Consider the following 21254-nt stretch of genomic DNA (forward strand, 5'->3'; position numbering starts at 1 on the left):
ACAAATAAGAATTCCCAAGTGCTTCTGTATCGTAGCTTTCTGTAGTCTTTCCCCACTGGAATAATATTCTGCACCTGGATTCTTCCTGTCAAAGTGCAGAACCTCGCAGATCCAACCTGCCAGGTTTTAACCCAGTTTACCTGTCTACACCCAGTGTAGACTGTTTGTGACATCCTCACCACTTGCCTTCCCACCTATTTTTTGTGTCATCTGTAAACGTGAAAGGAGTACATTCACGTCATGAATATATATTGTCAATGATTGTGATGCCCAACACTGATCCCAGTGATAGGCGGACATTGTGAAAATTCTCGCCTTATCTGAACTTTATGTCTTCATTCCATTAGTCAATTCTCTGTTAATGTGAATAACCTCCTCAAACTCTATAAATCTTGTGAGCTTTGCAAACTCTCCCAGTCCTTAAACACTCCTCCGATCTCTGTCAGCTCCTCCAGCCCCAACAATCCTCCCTATTTCTGTCACTTAGACCAGTTCTAACATCCTCTTGTATCTCCAGAATCTACACCCCTCCCTATTCATGTAAACTCTTCCAAATCCTATCCCCCTCCCTACCTTTGTCACCTCCTCCAGCCCCTATACCCTCCTTATATCTGTCATCTCCTCTCGCCCCTACACCCTCCCTATCTCTGTCACCTCCTCCAGCCCCTACACTCTCTCTATCTCTGTCACCACCTCTAGCCCCTACATCCCCTCCCTATCTCTGTCACTTCCTCTAACCCCTACACCCTCTCTATCTCTGTCACCTCCTCTAGCCCCTACACCCTCCCTATCTCTGTCACCACACACTGGGTCACACACTGGGTTAACACTGGGTCACACACTGGATGAACACTGGGTCACCCACTGGGTGAACACTGGGTCACACACTGGGTGTACACTGGGTTACACACTGGGTCACACACTGGGTCACATACTGGGTGTACACTGGGTCACACACTGGATCACACACTGGGTTACACACCGGGTCATACACTGGGTGTACACTGGGCCACACACTGGGTCACACACTGGGTTCCACACTGGGTCACACACTGGGTCACACACTGGGTGAACACTGGGTCACACACTGGGTGTACACTGGGTCACACACTGGATTACACACTGGGTTACACACTGGGTCACACACTGGGTCACACACTGGGTCTACACTGGGTTACAAACTGGATCACACACTGGGTTACACACAGGGTCACACACTGGGTCACACTGGGTCACACATTGGGTGTACACGATCACACACTGGGTGAACACTGGGTGTACACTGGGTACACACTGGGTGTACACTGGGTCACACACTGGGTGTACACTGGGTCACACACTGGGTCACACACTGGGTGTACACTGGGTCACACACTGGGTCACACACTGGGTGTACACTGTCACACACTGGGTCACACACTGGGTCACACACTGGGTGTACACTGGGTCACACACTGGGTCACACACTGGGTGTACACTGGGTTACACACTGGGTCACACACTGGGCCACACACAAGATCACATACTGGGTCACACACTGGGTGTACACTGGGTCACACACTGGGTCACATACTGGGTGTACACTGGGTCACACACTGGGTGTAGACTGGGTCACACTCTGGTGTAGACTGGGTCACACACTGGGTTAACAGTGGGTCACACACTGGATGTAGACTGGGTAACAGACTGGGTGTAAACTGGGTCACACACTGGGTGTAGACTGGGTCACACTCTGGGTGTAGACTGGGTCACACACTGGGTTAACGCTGGGTCACACACTGGGTGTACACTGGGTCACACACTGAGTGTAGACTGGGTCACACACTGGGTGTACACTGGGTCACAGACTGGGTGTAGACTGGGTCACACTCTGGGTGTACACTGGGTCACACACTGGGTCATACACTGGGTCACACACTGGGTCACACACTGGGTGTAGACTGGGTCACACTCTGGGTGTACACTGGGTCACACACTGGGTCACACACTGGGTGACACTCTGGGTGTAGACTGGGTCACACACTGGGTTAACAGTGGGTCACACTCTGGGTGTAGACTGGGTCACACACTGGGTTAACAGTGGGTCACACACTGGGTGTAGACTGGGTCACACACTGGGTTAACAGTGGGTCACACTCTGGGTGTAGACTGGGTCACACACTGGGTTAACAGTGGGTCACACTCTGGGTGTAGACTGGGTCACACACTGGGTTAACAGTGGGTCACACTCTGGGTGTAGACTGGGTCACACACTGGGTTAACAGTGGGTCACACACTGGGTTAACAGTGGGTCACCCAGACTGATTATGCCCCCTGAGAGTTGATTTTTTTAACCATGGATGAACGTTATGTGTTTATTCACCCTTTCAGGATCCACAGCAGCACAAGATCTGTTTGTTTGAAATGGCTGGGTTCCAGGGTCGGAAGATGGAAATCCTGGATGATGATGTTCCCAGTCTGTCTTCCCACGGACTCACCAATCGAGTGGGCAGCATCACTGTGGGCTGTGGCTCGTGAGTATCAAAGAATCTTTACCTCGAGTGGCAAGGAACTGCCGCTAATTCTCCAAAACAGAGGCAATGGGCTGATTCACCCAGTCTGGGTAAGGGAGTGATGGGGTTAGTTAGATATACGGTGCACAGTGTATTTCTGACCCATCTCTCCATGTCTCGCGCTCTCCCCTGTCCCTCAGTGAAATCCCAAATTGGACAATATTTTAGCATTCGTTCTCTGAGCTGCGTATTGGAAAACAATCTAGCAGTTGCAGAACTATTACATAGAGTGGGAGGCCATTCAGCCCAATCTGTTTGTGTTGGCCCTTCAGCCCCTGCCTTCTCCCTGTATCTCTGCACATCCTTTGTGATCCTGACAATGATCTAGTTCCCCGTAGAAAGCCTCATTGATCTGCCTGCACCACACTCTCAGGCTAATGGTTCAGAATTGAGTTACTCATACAGATGAGGAACAGAATCTCACCGAGTTTGCACATCTCCGCGTGTCTGCGTGGGTTTCCTCCCACAATCCAAAGATGTGAAGGTCAGGTGGGTTCGCCACACTAAACTGCCCATGGTGTTAGGTGCATTAGTCAGAGTAAGGGTATGGGCGGCATGGTGGCACAGTGGTTAGCCCTGCTGCCTCACTGCGCCAGGGACCCAGGTTCAATTACCACCTCGGGGCAACTGTCAGTGTGGAGTTTGATCACTCTCCCCGCGTCTGCGTGGGTTTTCTCCGGGTGCTCCGGTTTCCTCCCACTGTCCAAAGATGTGCAGGTCAGGGTGGATTGGCCATGCTAAATTGCCCATAGTGTGAGGTTCATTAGTCTGAGGGAAATGGTTCTGGGTGGGTTACTCTTCGGAGGGTCGGTGTGGACTTGTTGGGCCGAAGGGCCTGTTTCCACACTGTAGGGAATCTAATTTTAATCTGAGTTGAACCTTACCTCTACATTCCCACAATTCTTCCAATAATCTTTCATCCCCTTGGTCACTAGGAATCTATGTATCTCTGCTTTCAAGATATTAAAATATCCTGCATCTACTACCCTTTGAGGAGGGGAGTTTCCAAGAGTCACAACCCACTCAGAGAAAATAAGTTAACATTTTATGGCCCGTTATTTTTAAACAGTAACCACACCCCCCCCCTCCCCAGTTTAAGATCCACCTGAGTAAGTCCCTTCATGATCTCATCTGGTTCAATTCAATCCCTTTTGATTCTTCTAAACTCCAGAGGAGACATGCCCATCCTGTCCCGTACTTTCTCATCCCAGGGATTAGTCCATTAAAGCTCTCTGATCTGCATTCAACACATGCCCCTTCCTCTGTCAGTACACTGCTCAGTCCCTGTATACAATACCCCAACTGCAATCACACCATTTCCCTGTACAACTGACACAGGACATCTCTATTCCTGGACTGAACTCTCCCTTCACCATCAGATTCGATCTCTGACTCACTTTTGGATGCCTCTGTCGCACAGAGCTCTGCACCTTCCCCCCATTTTGATAACATGTTTCTTGCTTTATTCTTTCTGCAAAAATTGACAATTTGTCAGTTTCCCACATCGTTGTCCATCCCCCAGACCTTTTCCCACTCACTGAACTATCTATATCCTGCTGTTATCAAGTTGCTAGTAAAAAGAAAAGGGTGTTGAACATCTTAAAAAGTATTAAGATAGGTGAGTCCCCGGGTCCTGATGGGATCCATCCCAGAATATTGAGGGAGGCACGGGAATAAATTGCTGGAGCGTTGACAGACATCGTTGTATCCTCTTGTGTCACGGGTGAGGTCTCAGAGGACTGGACATTAGCATAAATTGCCCCATTGTTAAAGAAGGAGGACAGGGATAATCCTAGGAATTACAGCTCTGTGAGTCTCACATCAGTGGTAGGAAGGTCATTGCAAAATATTCTCATTCGAGAGAAGAAGGTTGAGAGGTGACTTAATACAGACGTACAAGATAATCAGAGGGTTAGATAGGGTGGGCAGGGAGAGCCTTTTTCCAAGTATGGGACGGCAAACATGAGGGGACACAACTTTAAAGTGAGGGGAGATAGATATAAGACAGATGTCAGAGGTAGTTTCTTTACTCAGAGAGTAGTAAGGGTATGGAATGTTTTGCCTGCAACGGTAGTAGATTTGCCAACTTTAAGTGCATTTAAGTTGTCATTGGACTGGCACATGGACGTACATGGAATAGTGTAGGTGGGATGGGCTTCAGATTGGTATGACAGGTCGGCGCAACATCGAGGGCCGAAGGGCCTGTGCTGCACTGTAATGTTCTATGTTCTATGTTCTATGAACAAGATCTATAAGCGTTTGGAAGAGAATGGACTTATTATTGATAGACAGCTTGATTTTGTGTGGGGGGGGAGGGTGTACCTCACTAACCTCACACATAGAACATAGAACAGTACAGCACAGAACAGGCCCTTCAGCCCACCATGTTGTGCCAACCACTGATCCTCATGTATGCACCCTCAAATTTCTGTGACCATATGCATGTCGAGGAGTCTCTTAAATGTCCCCAATGACCCTGCCTCCACAACTGCTGCTGGCAACACATTCCATGCTCTCACAACTCTCTGTGTAAAGAGCCTGCCTCTGACATCCCCTCTATACTTTCCACCAAACAGCTTAAAACTATGACCCCTCGTGTTAGTCATTTCTGCCCTGGGAAATAGTCTCTGGCTATCGACTCTATGCCTCTCACTATCCTGTATACCTCAATTAGGTCCCCTCTTCTCCTCCTTTTCTCCAATGAAAAAAGTCCGAGCTCAGTCAACCTCTCCTCATAAGACAAGCCCTCCAGTCCAGGCAGCATCCTGGTAAACCTCCTCTGAACCCTCTCCAAAGCATTCACATCTTTCTTATAATAGGCGACCAGAACTGGACACAGTATTCCAAGTGCGGTCTAACCAAAGTTTTATAGAGCTGCAACAAGATTTCACGACTCTTAAACTCAATACCCCTGTGAATGAAAGCCAAAACACCATATGCTTTCTTAACAACCCTGTCCACTTGGGTGGCCATTTTAAGGGATCTATGTACCTGCACACCAAGATCCCGCTGTTCCTCCACACTGCCAAGAATCCTATCCTTTCTCCTGTACTCAGCTTTCAAATTCCACCTTCCAAAATGCATCACTTCGCATTTATCCAGGTTGAACTCCATCTGCCACCTCTCAGCCCATCTCTGCATCTGTCAATGCATCTCTGCATCTGTTAATGTTGTAGGCTGCAGCCTACAACAGCCCTCTATACTGTCAACGACACCTCCAACCTTTGTGTCATCTGCAAACTTGCTGACCCATCCTTCAATCCCCTCATCCAAGTCATTAATAAAAATTACAAACAGTAGAGGCCCAAGGACAGAGCCCTGTGGAACACCACTCACCACAGACTTCCAGGCAGAATATTTTCCTTCTACTACCACTCGCTGTCTTCTGTTGGCCAGCCAATTCTGTATCCAGACAGCTAAGTTCCCCTGTATCCCATTCCTCCTGACCTTCTGAATGAGCCTACCATGGGGAACCTTATCAAATGCCTTGCTGAAGTCCAGGTACACCACATCCACAGCTCGACCCTCATCAACTTTTCTAGTAACATCCTCAAAGAACTCGATAAGGTTTGTGAGGCATGACCTGCCCCTCACAAAGCTGTGTTGACTGCATTTAATCAAGCCATGCTCTTCCAGATGGTCATAAATCCTATCCCTCAGAATCCTTTCTAACACCTTGCAGACGACAGACGTGAGACTGACTGGTCTGTAATTGCCGGGGATTTCCCTATTTCCTTTCTTGAAGAGGAATTACATTTGCCTCTCTCCAGTCCTCAGGTACGACTCCAGTGGAGAGCGAGGATGAAAAGATCTTCGCAAGTGGCGAAGCAATTGCATTTCTCGTTTCCCAAAGCAGCCGAGGACACATCTGGTTCGGTCCTGGCGACTTGTCAATCTTAATGTTTGTCAAAACTTTCAGCACATCAGCTTCCTCTATCTCTATCCATTCCAGCATGCACACCTGCTCTTCAAAGGTTTCATTCACCACAAACATCGTTTCTTTCGTAAAGACAGAAGCAAAAAAACTCATTTAGGGCTTCCCCTACCTCCTCAGACTCCACACACAAATTCCCTATGCTGTCCCTGATCGGGCCTACTCTTTCTTTCACCATTCTCTTATTCCTCACATAAGTGTAAAATGCCTTTGTGTTCTCCCTAATCCGTTCTGCCAAGTCTTTCTCGTGCCCCCTCCTGGCTCTCCTCAGACCATTTTTAAGCTCCTTCCTTGCCTGCCTGTAATCCTGTAGAGCTGAGCCTGACCCTAGCTTCCTCCACCTTATGTAAGCTGCCTTTTTCCTTTTGACGAGAAGCTCCACTGCTCTCGTCATCCAAGGTTCCTTTATCTTACCCCTTCTTGCCTGTCTCAGAGGGACATATTTATTCATCTCTTGCAACAACTGTTCCTTAAACAGTCTCCATATGTCTATAGTGCCTTTACCATGGAACAATTGCTCCCAGTCCATGCTTCCTAACTCATGTCTAATTGCATTATAGTTTCCTCTTCCCCAATTAAATATCCTCCCATTTTGCCTAATCCTCTCCTTCTCCATAGCTATGTAGAATGTGAGGCAGTTGTGGTCACTATCACCAAAATGCTCTCCCACCACAAGATCTGATACCTGCCCCGGTTTGTTTCCGAGCACTAAGTCTAGAATGGTCTCTCCCCTCGTCGGCCTGTCAATGGACTGAGTTAGGAAACCCTCCTGAACACACCTTACAAAAACAGCTCCATTCAAATCTTCTGCTCAAAGGAGGTTCCAATCAATATTGGGAAAGTTAAAGTCACCCATTACAACAACCCTACTACGTCCACACTTTCCCAAAATCTGCCAACCTATGCTTTCTTCCCTCTCCCTGCTGCTATGGGGGGCCTGTAGTAAACCCCTAACGAGGTGACTGCTCCCTTGCTGTTCCTAATTTCCACCCATACTGACTCGGTAGGCAGATCTTCCTCGACAATGGAAGCTTCTGTAGCTGTGATACCCTCTCTGATTAGTAGTGCTACACCCCTTCCTCTTTTTCCCCCCTCCCTCCTCTTTTCCCCCCTCCCTCCTCTTTTTTCCCCTCCCTATTCTTTTTAAATGCTCTAAACCCTGGAACATCCAGCAACCATTCCTGCCCCTGAGAATCCCATGTCTCTGTTATGGCCACAACATCATAGCACCAGATACTGATCCATGCTCTAAGTTCATCACTTTTATTCCTGATACTCCTTGCGCTAAAGCAAACACGCTTTAACTGATCCCTTGGTTCCTTCCCAGGAAAATCCTTCCCACTAGCTGGTGTACCTCTTGCTATTGCCTCATCTGCATCAACTCTCCCCTCCGGTATACAGCTCAGGTTCCCACCCCCCTGACATACTAGTTTAAACCCTCTCAAACTACTCGAGCAAACCTTCCACCCAGGACATTGGTCCCCTTCCAGTTCAGATGCAACCCATCCTTCTTGTACAGGTCCCACCTTCCCCAGAAGGCATCCCAATTATCTACATATCCGAAACCCTCCCTCCTACACCAGCTGCGCAGCCACGTGTTAAACTGCGCCCTCTCCCTGTCCCTCGCCTCGCTATCTCGATTGGGTTTTTTGGGGACGGTGATGAAGTTGGTTGATAAGGGAAAAGCAGTTCATGTTGTCTACATGTTGTCTCCATGGACTTTAGTAAAGCCTTTGACAAGGTCCCTGATGGTACACTGTTGTGAAAGGTTAGGTCACATGATATGAGGTGTGAGATGGCAAGATGGATACAGAACTGGTTTAACCCTAGGGGGCAGAGGGGAGTGGGGGGGGGATGTTTTTTGGAATGGAAGGCCGTGACTTGTGGTGTTCCACAGGGATCAGTGCTGGGACCTCTGCTGTTTGTGATCAACATAAATGATTTGAAGGAAAATGTAGTTGGTCGAATTAGTAAGATTGCAGATGATACAAAGATTGGTGAAGCTGTGGATAGTGACGAGGGTTATCAGAGGATACAGCAGGATATAGATCAATTGAAGATATGGACAGAAAAATAGCAGATTGAGGTTAATCCAGACAAATGTGAGGTGATGCATTTTGGGAAGTTAAATCTAGGTGGAAATTATACAGTGAATGGCAGGGCCCTTCGGAGTATTGATATGCAGAGGGATCTGGGTGTGCAGGTTCACAGATCATTGAAGGGGTCAGCGCAGGGAGATAAGGGAGTAAAAAAGGCCTATGGTATGCTTGTCTTCATTGGAAGGGGCATTGAGTATAAGGATAGACAAGTTATGCTGCAGTTTTATAGAACTTTAATTAGGCCACATTTCGAATATTGCATACTGTTCTGGTCACCACACTACCAGAAGGATGTGGATGCTTTGGAGAGGGTACAGAAAGATTCTGCCTGGTCTGGGGAATTTTAGCTATACAGAAAGGTTGGATAGACTGGGTTTGTTTTCACTGGACTGCAGGCGGTTGGATGTTTATAAGAGATGTGCTGAGTGCCTGCAACACATTGCCAGAGGAGATGGTGGAAGCAGACACAATAGCAGCATTTGAGGCTGAGTGAATACACGAATAGGAAGGAAATAGAGGGATTCAGATTCTCTAAATGAAAACAATTTTAGTATGGAAGGGCAAAATACGGCAGCGCAGCCAGAAGGCCAAAGGGCCTGCTCCTGTGCTATTATCTTTGCTCTTTGTTGCTCTAACTCACTTTAGAACATAGAACATTACAGCGCAGTACAGGCCCTTCGGCCCTCCATGCTGCACCAACCTGTCATACCAATCTGAAGCCCAACTGCCCCAAGTTGGGCGCTATGGCGGCACGGTGGCACGGTGGTTAGCACTGTTGCCTCACAGCGCCAGGGACCCGGGTTCAATTCCTGCCTCAGGCGACTGACTGTGTGGAGTTTGCACATTCTCCCCGTGTCTGCGTGGGTTTCCTCCGGGTGCTCCGGTTTCCTCCCACAGTCCAAAGATGTGCAGGTCAGGTGAATTGGCCATGCTAAATTGCCCGTAGTGTTAGGTAAGGGGTAAATGTAGGGGAATGGGTTTGGGTGGGTTGCGCTTCGGCGGGTCGGTGTGGACTTATTGGGTTGAAGGGCCTGTTTCCACACTGTAAGTAATCTAAACTAATATCTAATAACCTACAATATTCCATATGCTTGTCCAATGATGACTTAAAGTTGGCGAATCTACTACTGTTGCAGGCAAAGCATTCCATTTTCTCATTTTCCACAATTGCTAACACTTCCTTGTTGTGAACCTCAATCCCATCTAGTCTAGTAGCCTGTATCTCAGTATTCTCCTCAACAACATTGTCTTCTTCCAGTGTGAATACTGACAAAAAATATTATTTAACTCTTTCCCAATTTCCTCAGACTCCACACACAACTTCCAACTACTGTGCTTGATTGACCGTAATCATTCTCTCGTCATTCTTTACTTCCTGATCTACCTGTAGAAAGCTTTCAGGTTTTCCTTGATTCTATCTGCCAATGAATTCTCACAGTCATGCCATCATAGAGATGTACAGCATGGAAACAGACCCTTTGGTCTAACCCGTCCATGCTGACCCAGATATCCCAACACAATCTAGTCCCACTTGCCAGCACCCGGCCCATATCCCTCTAAACCCTTCCCATTCAAATATTCAGCCAGGTGCCTCTTAAATGTTGTAATTCTACCAGCCTCCACCACTTCCTCTGGCAGCTCATTCCATACACGTACCACCCTCTGTTTGAAAACGTTGCCCCTTAGGTCTCTTTTATATCTTTCCCCTCTCACCCTAAACCTATGCCCTCTAGTTCTGGACTCCCCGACCCCAGGGAAAAGAACTTGTCCACTTATCCTATCCATGCCCCTCATGATTTTATAAACCTCTATAAGGTCACCCCTCAGCCTCCGACACTCCAGGGAAAACAGTCCCAGCCTGTTCAGCCTCTCCCAATAGCTCAAATCCTCCAACCCTGGTAACATCCTTGTAAATCTTTTCTGAACTCTTTCAAGTTTCACAACATCTTTCTGATAGCAGGGAGACCAGACTTGCACACAATATTCCAACAGTGGCCTAACCAATGTCCTGTACAGCCGCAACATGACCTCCCAACTCCTGTACTCAATACTCTAACCAATGAGGGAAAGCATACCAAACATCTTCTTCACTATCCTATCTACCTGTGACTCCACTTTCAAGGAGCTATGAACCTGCACTCCAAGGTCTCTGTTCAGCAACACTCCCTAGGACTTACCATTAAGTGTCTAAGTCCTGCTAAGATTTGCTTTCCCAAAATGCAGCACCTCGGATTTATCTGAATTAAACTCCATCTGCCATTTCTCAGCCCATTGGCCCATCTGGTCCAGATCCTGTTGTAATCTGAGGTAACCCTCTTCGCTGTCCACTTCACCTCCAATTTTGGTCTCATCTGCAAACTTACTAACTGTACCTCTTATGTTCATGTCCCCTCCTTGCTCTTCTTAGCTCTCTCTTTAAGTCTTTCCTGGCTAACTTGTAACTCTCAAGTGCCCTAACTGAACCTTCACATCTCATCCTAACATAAACCTTCTTCCTCTTGATAAGAGATTCAACTTCCTTCATAAACCACAGCTCCCTCACTCGACCACTTCCTCCCTGCCTGACAGGTACATACTTATCAAAGACACACAGGAGCTGTTCCTCGAATAAGCTCCACATTTCTAATGTGCCCATCCCCTGCAGTTTCCTTCTCCATCCCTACGCTTCCTAAATCTTGCCTAATCGTTTGTAATTGCCTTTCCCCCAGCTGTAACCCTTGCCCAGTAGTATACACCTATCCCTTTCTATTACTAAAGTAAACATAACAGAATTGTGTTCGCTATCACCAAAGTGTTCACCTACTTCCAAGTCTAATACCTGGCCTGGCTCACTCTTCAGTACTACATCCAATGTGGCCTCCCCCCTTATTGGCCTGTCTACACACTGTGTCAGGAAGCCCTCCTGCACACACTGGACAGAATCTGACCCATCTATAGTACTTGAACTATAGTATTTCATATCAATATTTGGAAAGTTAAAGACTCCATATCAACTACTCTGTTAATCTTGGTCCTGATGAGAATCATCTTTGCTATCCTTTCCTCTACATCTCTGGAACTATTCGGAGGCCTATAGAAAACTCATAGCCAACTGCCGCCGCGATATTAACCGCCACCTGAACTCCCCCACCCCTCCCACCCACTCCAACCTCTCACCCTCGGAACGTGCAGCCCTCCACTCCCTCCGTTCCAACCCCAACCTCACTATCAAACCAGCAGACAAGGGAGGCGCGGTAGTAGTTTGGCGCACCGACCTCTACACAGCTGAGGCCAAACGCCAGCTCGCAGATACCTCCTCCTACTGCCCCCTTGACCATGACCCCACCCCCCACCCCCCACCACCAAACCATCATCTCCCAGACCGTCCATAACCTCATCACCTCAGGGGATCTCCCATCCACCGCCTCCAACCTCATAGTCCCACAACCCCGCACCTCCCGCTTCTACCTCCTGCCCAAAATCCACAAACCTGACTGTCCCGGCCGACCCATTGTCTCAGCCTGCTCCTGCCCCACCGAACTCATCTCCGCATACCTCGACATGGTCCTGTCCCCCTTAGTCCAAGAACTCCCCACCTACGTTCGTGACACCACCCACGCCCTCCACCTGCTCCATGATTTTCGCTTCCCCGGTCCCCAACGCCTTATTTTCACCATGGACATCCAGTCCCTGTACACCTACATCCCCCATCACGAAGGACTCAAAGCCCTCCGCTTCTTCCTTTCCCGCCGTACCAACCAGTACCCTTCCACTGACACCCTCCTTTGGCTGACTGAACTGGTCCTCACCCTGAACAACTTCTCTTTCCAATCCTCCCACTTCCTCCAAACGAAAGGAGTAGCCATGGGCACCCGCATGGGCCCCAGCTTTGCCTGCCTCTTCGTAGGATATGTGGAACAGTCCATCTTCCACAACTACACTGGCACCACCCCCCACCTTTTCCTCCGCTACATCAATGACTGTATTGGCGCTACCTCGTGCTCCCACGAGGAGGTTGAACAGTTCATCCACTTTACCAACACCTTCCACCCCGACCTCAAATTTACCTGGACCGTCTCAGATTCCTCCCTCCCCTTCCTAGACCTCTCCATTTCTATCTCGGGCGACCGAATCAACACAGACATTTACTATAAACCGACCGACTCCCACAGCTACCTAGACTACACCTCCTCCCACCCTGCCCCCTGTAAAAACGCCATCCCATATTCCCAATTCCTTCGACTCCGCCGCATCTGCTCCCAGGAGGACCAGTTCCAAAACCGAACAACCCAGATGGCCTCCTTCTTCAAAGACCACAATTTCCCCCCAGACGTGATCGATGATGCTCTTCACCGCATCTCCTCCACTTCCCGCTCCTCCGCCCTTGAGCCCCGCTCCTCCAATCACCACCAGGGCAGAACCCCACTGGTCCTCACCTACCACCCCACCAACCTCCATATACATCGTATCATCCGCTGTCATTTCCGCCACCTCCAAACGGACCCCACCACCAGGGATATATTTCCCTCCCCTCCCCTATCAGCGTTCCGAAAAGACCACTCCCTCCGTGACTCACTCGTCAGGTCCACACCCCCCACCAACCCAACCTCCACTCCCGGCACCTTCCCCTGCAACCGCAAGAAATGCAAAACTTGCGCCCACACCTCCCCCCTTACTTCCCTCCAAGGCCCCAAGGGATCCTTCCATATCCACCACAAATTCACCTGCACCTCCACACACATCATTTACTGCATCCGCTGCACCCGATGTGGCCTCCTCTACATTGGGGAGACAGGCCGCCTACTTGCGGAACGTTTCAGAGAACACCTCTGGGACACCCGGACCAACCAACCCAACCACCCCGTGGCTCAATAGTTCAACTCCCCCTCCCACTCCACTAAGGACATGCAGGTCCTTGGACTCCTCCATCGCCAGACCATGGCAACACGACGGCTGGAGGAAGAGCGCCTCATCTTCCGCCCAAAAACCCTCCAACCACAAGGGATGAACTCGGATTTCTCCAGTTTCCTCATTTCCCCTCCCCCCACCTTGTCTCAGTCAAATCCCTCGAACTCAGCACCACCTTCCTAACCTTCAATCTTATTCCTGACCTCTCCTCCCCCACCCCCACTCCGGCCTATCACCCTCACCTTGACCTCCTTCCACCTATCGCATTTCCAAAGCCCCTCCCCCAAGTCCATCCTCCCTACCTTTTATCTTAGCCTGCTGGACACACCCTCCTCATTCCTGAAGAAGGGCTCCTGCCCGAAACGTCGATTCTCCTGCTCCTTGGATGCTGCCTGACCTGCTGCACTTTTTCAGCAACACATTTTCAGCTCTGATCTCCAGCATCTGCAGTCCTCACTTTCTCCTTATAGAAAACTCCCAACAGGATGACCTCTCCTTTCCAGTTTCTAACCTCAGCCCATACTACCTCAGTAGATGTGTCCTCAAATGTCCTTTCTGCCACCATAATACTGTCCTTGACCAACAATGCCACCCCCTCCTTTTACCATTTTCTCTGTCATGACTGAAACATCTAAATCCTGGAACCTGCAAGAGCCATTCCTGTCCCTGCTCTATCCATGTCTCCGAAATTGCCGCAACATCAAAGTCCCAGGTACCAACCCATGGTGTAAGTTCACCCAACATATTGAGATGCTCCTGGCATTAAAGCAGACTCACTTCAAACCAACTTTCTATTTGCGACATTGAAACTTCATTTCTGACCTCACTGCTGTCAACCTCCCGGACACTGGAACTACAATTCAGGTTTCTACCCCCTTGCTGAATTAGGTTAAACCCTCCTGAACAGAAATAGCAAATTCAGCTCCCCCCCACCTACCCCAGGATATTGGTACCCCTCTGATTCAGGTGAAGACCATCCTGTTTGTAGAGGTCCCACCTACCCCAGAAAGAGCCCCAATTATCCAGGAATCCAAACCCTCCCTCCGCACCATCCCTGTAGCCATGTGTTCAACTCCCCTCTCTCCCTATTCCTTGCCTCACTAGCACGTGGCACAGGCAACAAACCAGAGATAAGAATTCTGTTTGTCCTAGCTCTAAGCTTCCACCCCAGCTCCCTGAATGTCTGCCTTAGATCCCCACCTTTCTTCCTTCTTATGTCATTGGTTCCTATGTGGACTATGACTTGGGGCTGCTCCCCTTCCCCCTCAAAGATCCTGAAAACATGATCAGTGACATCACGAACCCTGGCACCTGGGAGGTAACACACCAACCGTGAGTCTCCCTCATTCCCTCAAAACCTCCTGTCTGTCCCCCTAACTATGGAGTCCCCAATAACTAATGCTCTGTACACCCTCCCCCCTCCTATCTGAGCAATAGGGACAGACTCTGTGCCAGAGACCTGTGCCCCATTGCTTACCCCTGGTAAGTACTCCCCACTAACAATATCCAAAACGATATACTTGTTATTGAGGGTAATTGTCACAGGAAACCCCTGCACTACCTTTCTGTCCCTGCCTGTAACCCATCTTGCATCTAAGATGTAACTACCTCCCTGTAACTCCTCTCAATAACCCCCTCCACTTCCCGAATGATCCGAAGTCTGTCCAGCTCCAGCTCCAGTTCCCTAACGTGGTTTTCGAGGAGCTGGAAGTGGGTGCACTTCCCACAGATGTAGTCAGCAGGGACACTAGTGGTGACCCTTACCTCCCACATTCTGCAGGAGGAACATTCTACTGCCCTAACCTCCATTCCCACCATTCTAAATTCCTAAAGAGACCGTAGAAAATTATAGAATTAAAAAAAACTGGTTACCTTACCAATCTGGCACACCACTTTTGGTGAGAGGGTGGATGGGAGCCATTGCCTCAGTAGTGTTTTGGGTAAGGTAACCACCCAAATATTTTACCTCACTTAGTCAGCAGTCCCGTGTCTGCTCCTGCTCAGCGTGCACTCCACCTATTAATGAGGTCAGGTTTTAAATCAGTGACTCACCTTCCCATCAGCCCCCTGGTCAATGCTCCCTCTCTTCCTGCTACTGAAACAAAAATGGTTGAGCTTTAGGTCATCAGTAAGTTTAAGCCCCCATACCTTCCACCCCGTCATCAAAACCATTTGTATAAACTATAAAGAGTTGAGGCCCTGACCTTGAGCCACATGCAACAGCATGATTTTCCAGCCTCTTCCTGTTCACCAGCCCATCTCCGATCCAATCCCACCATTCCATGGACTCTTATTTATTGCAACAATGTTCATGTGAAACATTTGCAAATGCCCTCTGGGTATCTCAATATTGTCCATCGACTGGTTCCTGTTATCTACAGCATTTGTTAGCTCCTCAGAGAACTCTGGTAATGTGTTTGAACATAATTTCCCTTTGACAATACCATGTCTACCCTGTCCAGTTACACTGAATTTTTCAAAGTGCCCATCAAGGAAGTCTTTCACAAAGTCTGACACTTGCGTTATTTGAAATGTCACGGTCTCAGTGGAGAGTACAAGAGGGCACAGCAGGAGCAGTACCAGGCAGAACCTGAAGAGGAGGTGTCAGACTGGTGACGCTACCAGGCTGGATGACTTGTATGACAAACAGCATCAGCAGCAAGTGAAAGACAGAGCTAAGCAACCCCACAACTAACGGATCGAATCTAAGCTCTGCAGTCCTGTCACAGCCACCTGGGAATGATGGTGGACAATTACATTCACTGAAAGAGGGGGTCCCCCAAATATCCCCATCCTCAGTGATGGAAGAGCCCAGCACATCAACACAACAGATAAGGTTCTTTCCACACCCTCTCTCACACCTCCTTTGAACCTCCGTCAGCCCTCCCTGACCCCTTCCTCATTCCTCCCTCACAGCTTTCACACTGCTCCCATGTTGCTCTCTTACCCTCCCCCCACATGCCTCTCTCACCCTTCCCTTGTTTATCCCTCTCACCTCCCTCAATCCTCTCTCACAATCCTTTCCTTTGTTCTCTGTCTGTCTGTCACTCTGTTTCTCACACACTGTCTCTTTCTCTCAATCTCTGTCATTCTCTCATTCTCTCTCTCTCTCGCACTCTCTCACACACTCACACACTGTATCTCTTGTACGTACACTCTCACTCACGTATGCACACACTTTCTCAGTCACTCCCGCTACCTGTCTAACACTCTCAATCACTCACTCTCTCACACTCACTCTCTCACATTGTCTGTCTCTCACACTGTCATTCTCTCACTCTCTCACATTTTCTCTCACACGCTCACTCTCTCTCTCTCTTGCACTTTCTCTCTCTCCATCACATTTTGTCTTACACACACTCTCTCCTGTGCTCTATCTCACCCTCTCTCTCTGCCACTCTCTCTCACTCTCTCCTGTGCTCTCTCTCTCTCTCCCTCTCTCTGTCACTCTCTCTCACACACACTCTGTCACACTCTCTCTCCCTCTCTCTCTGTCACTCTCTCTCACACCCTTTCCTGTGCTCTCTCGCTCTCCCTCTCTTTCTCTGTCACTCTCTCTCTCCCTCTCTTTCTCTGTCACTTTCTCTCTCCCTCTCGCTCTCTGTCACTCTCTCTTTCACTGTCTCTTTTTCTCTCCCTCTCTCTCTCTCTCACTCTCTCTCTCCCTCTCTCTCTCTGTCACTCTCTCTTTCACTGTTTCTTTTTCTCTCCCTCTCTCTCTCTGTCACTCTCTCTCTCCCTCTCTCTCTCTGTCACTCTCTCTTTCACTGTCTCTTTTTCTCTCCCTCTCTCTCTCTCTCACTCTCTCTCTCCCTCTCTCTCTCTGTCACTCTCTCTTTCACTGTTTCTTTTTCTCTCCCTCTCTCTCTCTGTCACTCTCTCTTTCACTGTCTCTTTTTTTCTCTCTCTCTCTCTCACTCTCTCACTGTCTCTGTCTCTCTCCCACTCTCTCTCACTCTCTCTGTCACTCTCTCTCCCTCTCTTTCTCTGTCACTCTCTCTTTCACTGCCTCTTTTTCTCTCCCTCTCTCTCTGTCACTCTCTCTTTCACTGTCTCTTTTTTTCTCTCTCTCTCTCACTCTCTCCTGTCTCTGTCTCTCTCCCTCTCTCTCTCACTCTCTCTGTCACTCTCTCTCCCTCTCTTTCTCTGTGACTCTCACTCTCCCTCTCTCTGTCACTCTCTCTGTCACTCTCTCTCTCTGTCACTCTCTCTCCCTCCCTTTTTCTCTGTCACTCTCTCTCTCTGTCACTCTCTCTCTCTGTCACTCTCTCTCCTTCTCTTTCTCTGTCACTCTCACTCTCTCTCTCTCTGTCACTCTCTCTCTCTGTCACTCTCTCTCCCTCCCTTTTTGTCTGTCACTCTCTCTCTCTGTCACTCTCTCTCTCTGTCACTCTCTCTCCCTCCCTTTTTGTCTGTCACTCTCCCTCTCTCTGTCACTCTCACTCTCCCTCTCTCTCTCTCTTTCTCTGTCACTCTCACTCTCCCTCTCTCTGTCACTCTCTCTCCCTCCCTTTTTGTCTGTCACTCTCTCTCTCTCTGTCACTCTCTCTCTCACTCACTCTCTCTCTCTGTCTCCTGTTAGGTGGGTGGGTTATGAATACCCTGGTTACCGTGGATGCCAGTTCCTCTTGGAGAAAGGTGAATACCGACATTGGAACAAATGGGGGGCCCATCAACCTCGGATCCAGTCCATGCGGCGAATCAGAGACCAGCATTGGCACACCCAAGGGAGCTTCACTATCACCAACTAGTGGGTGCTCTGCAGGGGGCCTGGACTGACCGGGGATACGGGTAATGTGGCACTTACCAGGCAAGGGAACTGGGCAGAGAAAGGCACTGGGGATAGAGGGACATTGGGGGCAGAGTGTGACATGGGGAAAGGGGTACTGGGGCTTAGGGGGTACTGGAGTAATTAGGGTCTTGGGGGAATGACATGGGGAAATTGGCGAGGGGAAATGGGCTGAGGGTCCTGGGGCACAGATAGGGTCTGGGGTGGGGAAACAATTAAATGATGGGTACAGGGTCCATGGAGGGGGTTGGGGTTGATGTATAGACAGTGCATGGGGCTGGGTACAGAGTCAGTGGGTGGGGATAGGTTCTGGGAGGCATGGGTGGTGCAGGGTCTAGGGGAATGGAGAATGGGTCTTGGGTTTGTGGTTTCTGAGGTGGCTACAGACTGAGTTGGGGTGGCTGTGGATCTGGGCAGTGAGTATAATGTCTGACAGTGGGGGCAGGGTTTGAGATGGGGGAGTGTTGAGATGGAGATAGAGACTGGGGGTGGGTTCTGGGTCAAAGATGTGTAGGTGGTCTAGGGGTGAGGACGGGTTCTGGGGAAGTAAGTACAAAGTCTGGGGCTGGGTACAGGTTCTGGGAGTGGGGATAGAGTCTGATGGTTACAGTAACCTCAGGGTCACTGGGAGGAGTGGCCCCTTAGTCTATGTCTCAGGATGTTCTGTGGGGGGGAGGGGGATTGGTGTGGGACACAGTCAGAATATACGATCCTAGGTCTGGGGCTGGGGGAATGTGTGAAATCAAAGACATGTCTCTTTCTGAAGCCCAGACAAGGTGAACAAATCTCCACTGACAGAATGTTCTGGAATCATCTCGCTGCTGTTAACTGCCTGGCTACTTGAAGTCGTTTTAATCTGAAATAAAGACTGCTTTTGAACTCGTCAGCAAACTTTCTGCATGATGGTCTGATTTGTCTCTCTGCTTCTTCCTGGTTGGTGACCATTTCCTGACTGTTAGGGAAGGTCAGGGTTACGCTCCAATGTGAAAGAAACTCCAGACCAGGAGAACATCACCCAAGGAATCTCCTGGGAATGTGGGAATATACAATTCACATGGATGCTGCTCAATCCCAGTGCTATGGCTTTACCCCCACCTTCCCTCTCTCTCTTTCTTTCCATTCCGATATCTCTACCTCCTCTGCTCTTTGTGTCTCACTCCATACAACCCTCTCTCTCTCCAATGCAATGTCTCCACCTTTATACTCTATTTCTTTGTCTCTCACTCCATTTCTCTCTCCCACTCTCTGTCTCCCTCAGTCCATTCCAATCTCTCAGTCCAGTTCTCTTTCTCTCATTCCACTTCTTTCTCACTTTCTTTTTCTCTCATTTCATATCTCTCTCACTCCTGTTTACTCTCTCCGTCTCTCTCTCTCATTCACTCCAGGATCGGAGTAGACCATTCAGCCCTTCCAGCCCGCTCTGCCATTCAATGTGATGATAGCCGATCATCCAAGTCAGTTACAGCTTTGTCCCCTTTGGTAAAGAACTGTATGTAACTCCTTCCTAAAACCATTTAATATTCTGTCCTCAACCCACTTTCTGTGGCAGAGAATTCCATTCTTCGGGTGAAGAGATTTCTCATTATCTCCGTCCTCAAGAGCTTCTCCCATATCATTACGCTATCATCCCTGGTTCTGGGATGTTCCCATCATTGGGAACACCCTTCCGGCATCTACCCCATCTTGTCCTGTTAGAATTTTATAGGTTTCTATGAGATCCTCCTCTATTCTTCTCAACTGCAGTGATTACAATCCTGACAGACTCAATCTCTCCTCATACATCTGTCCTGCCATCTCAGGAATCAGTCTGGAAACCTTCACTGTGTCCCTCAATGGAAAGAACATCCTTCCTCAGATAAGGAGACCAAAACTGTGCACAATATTCCAGGTGTGGTCTCACCAAGGCCTGTACAATTCCAGCAAGACATCCCTTCTCTGTACTCAAAGCCTTTCACCTTGAAGGCCAACATACCATTTGCTATCTCCGCCAATAATTTGCCTTAGCCACCTATGTCGATGCTATTGATAAGAAAGCACAATGACATCTCTACTTACCTCAGGAGGCTAAGAAAATTCAGCACATCCATAAAGAGTCTTACCAACTGCTGTTCTGAGGTCTGCAAGGAACTACAGAGAGTTCGGAACACAGGGTAGTCCATCACGCAAACCAGCCTTCCACCTATTCACCCCATCTATACTTCTCACTGCCTCGGGAAAGCAACCAACATCATCAAAGAGCCCTCCCACCCTGTTTAACAAAGAAATTGTACAGCCCAGGAACAAGCCCTTTGACCCTCCACGTCTGAGCGGTTTATTCTCTCTTCCACCCTGTTCTCTCAGGTCGAAGATATAAAAGTTTGTATACGTATACAAGCACATCTGGCTCAGTGGTTAGCATTGCTGCCTCACAGTATCAGGGACTTGGGTTCAATCGCACCATCAGGCGCCTGTCTGTGTGAAGTTTGAACATCCTCCCCGTGTCTGCATGGATTTCCTCCCAAACTCCAAAGATGTGCAGGTTAAACTGGTTAGCCATGAGGAATGGAGGGTTAAAGGGCTGGAGCGGTCTGGATGGGACACTGGTCCGAGAGTCAGTGTGAGACCAACAATGTGGAAGCCACCCATTTGACCCATCGATCCCACAATAACTTTTCGAAATGCATTCCATCCAAACCCAACCGCCCCCACCCTCACTCTATCCATTCAACCTTGCTTTTCCCAAGATAATCCACTTAGCCTGCACATCCCTGAAGGATGTTTTTATGGACTGAATGGGTTGAATGGCCTGCTACCATGGCTGAATGGCCTGTTCCATATGCAATAAAGCATTAACTGGAACGACTCTGTGATAGTTGCCACTTGTCGTGGATGTGTGCAGCTCCGACATCAATCAAAGAAGTCTCAGAAATGACAGCCAGACGACTGAGACCTCTCGGAATCGTAGTAGCACACAAACCCACCAACACTCTCAAACAAAAACTAACAAACTTAAA

General features: G+C 48.9%; 1 protein-coding gene across 1 annotated transcript in view; it reads left to right on the forward strand.

The window, feature by feature from the left end:
* The window catches only part of LOC148138308 (beta-crystallin B1-like), a 37575-nt gene extending 19245 nt beyond the window's left edge, over nt 1–18330 (forward strand). Inside the window, exons 5-6 of the mRNA XM_087981506.1 lie at nt 2371–2513; nt 18055–18330. Of these exons, the coding sequence (XP_087837632.1) occupies nt 2371–2513; nt 18055–18223 (312 nt within the window). The 3' untranslated portion in view covers nt 18224–18330. The remainder of the gene's footprint in view (nt 1–2370; nt 2514–18054) is intronic.
* Nucleotides 18331–21254: the final 2924 nt, after the last annotated feature.

This window comes from Chiloscyllium plagiosum, unplaced genomic scaffold (assembly GCF_037043375.1).
Source record: "Chiloscyllium plagiosum isolate Xiang-an unplaced genomic scaffold, Cpla_swu_hap1 HiC_scaffold_40, whole genome shotgun sequence".
Taxonomy (NCBI): domain Eukaryota; kingdom Metazoa; phylum Chordata; class Chondrichthyes; order Orectolobiformes; family Hemiscylliidae; genus Chiloscyllium; species Chiloscyllium plagiosum.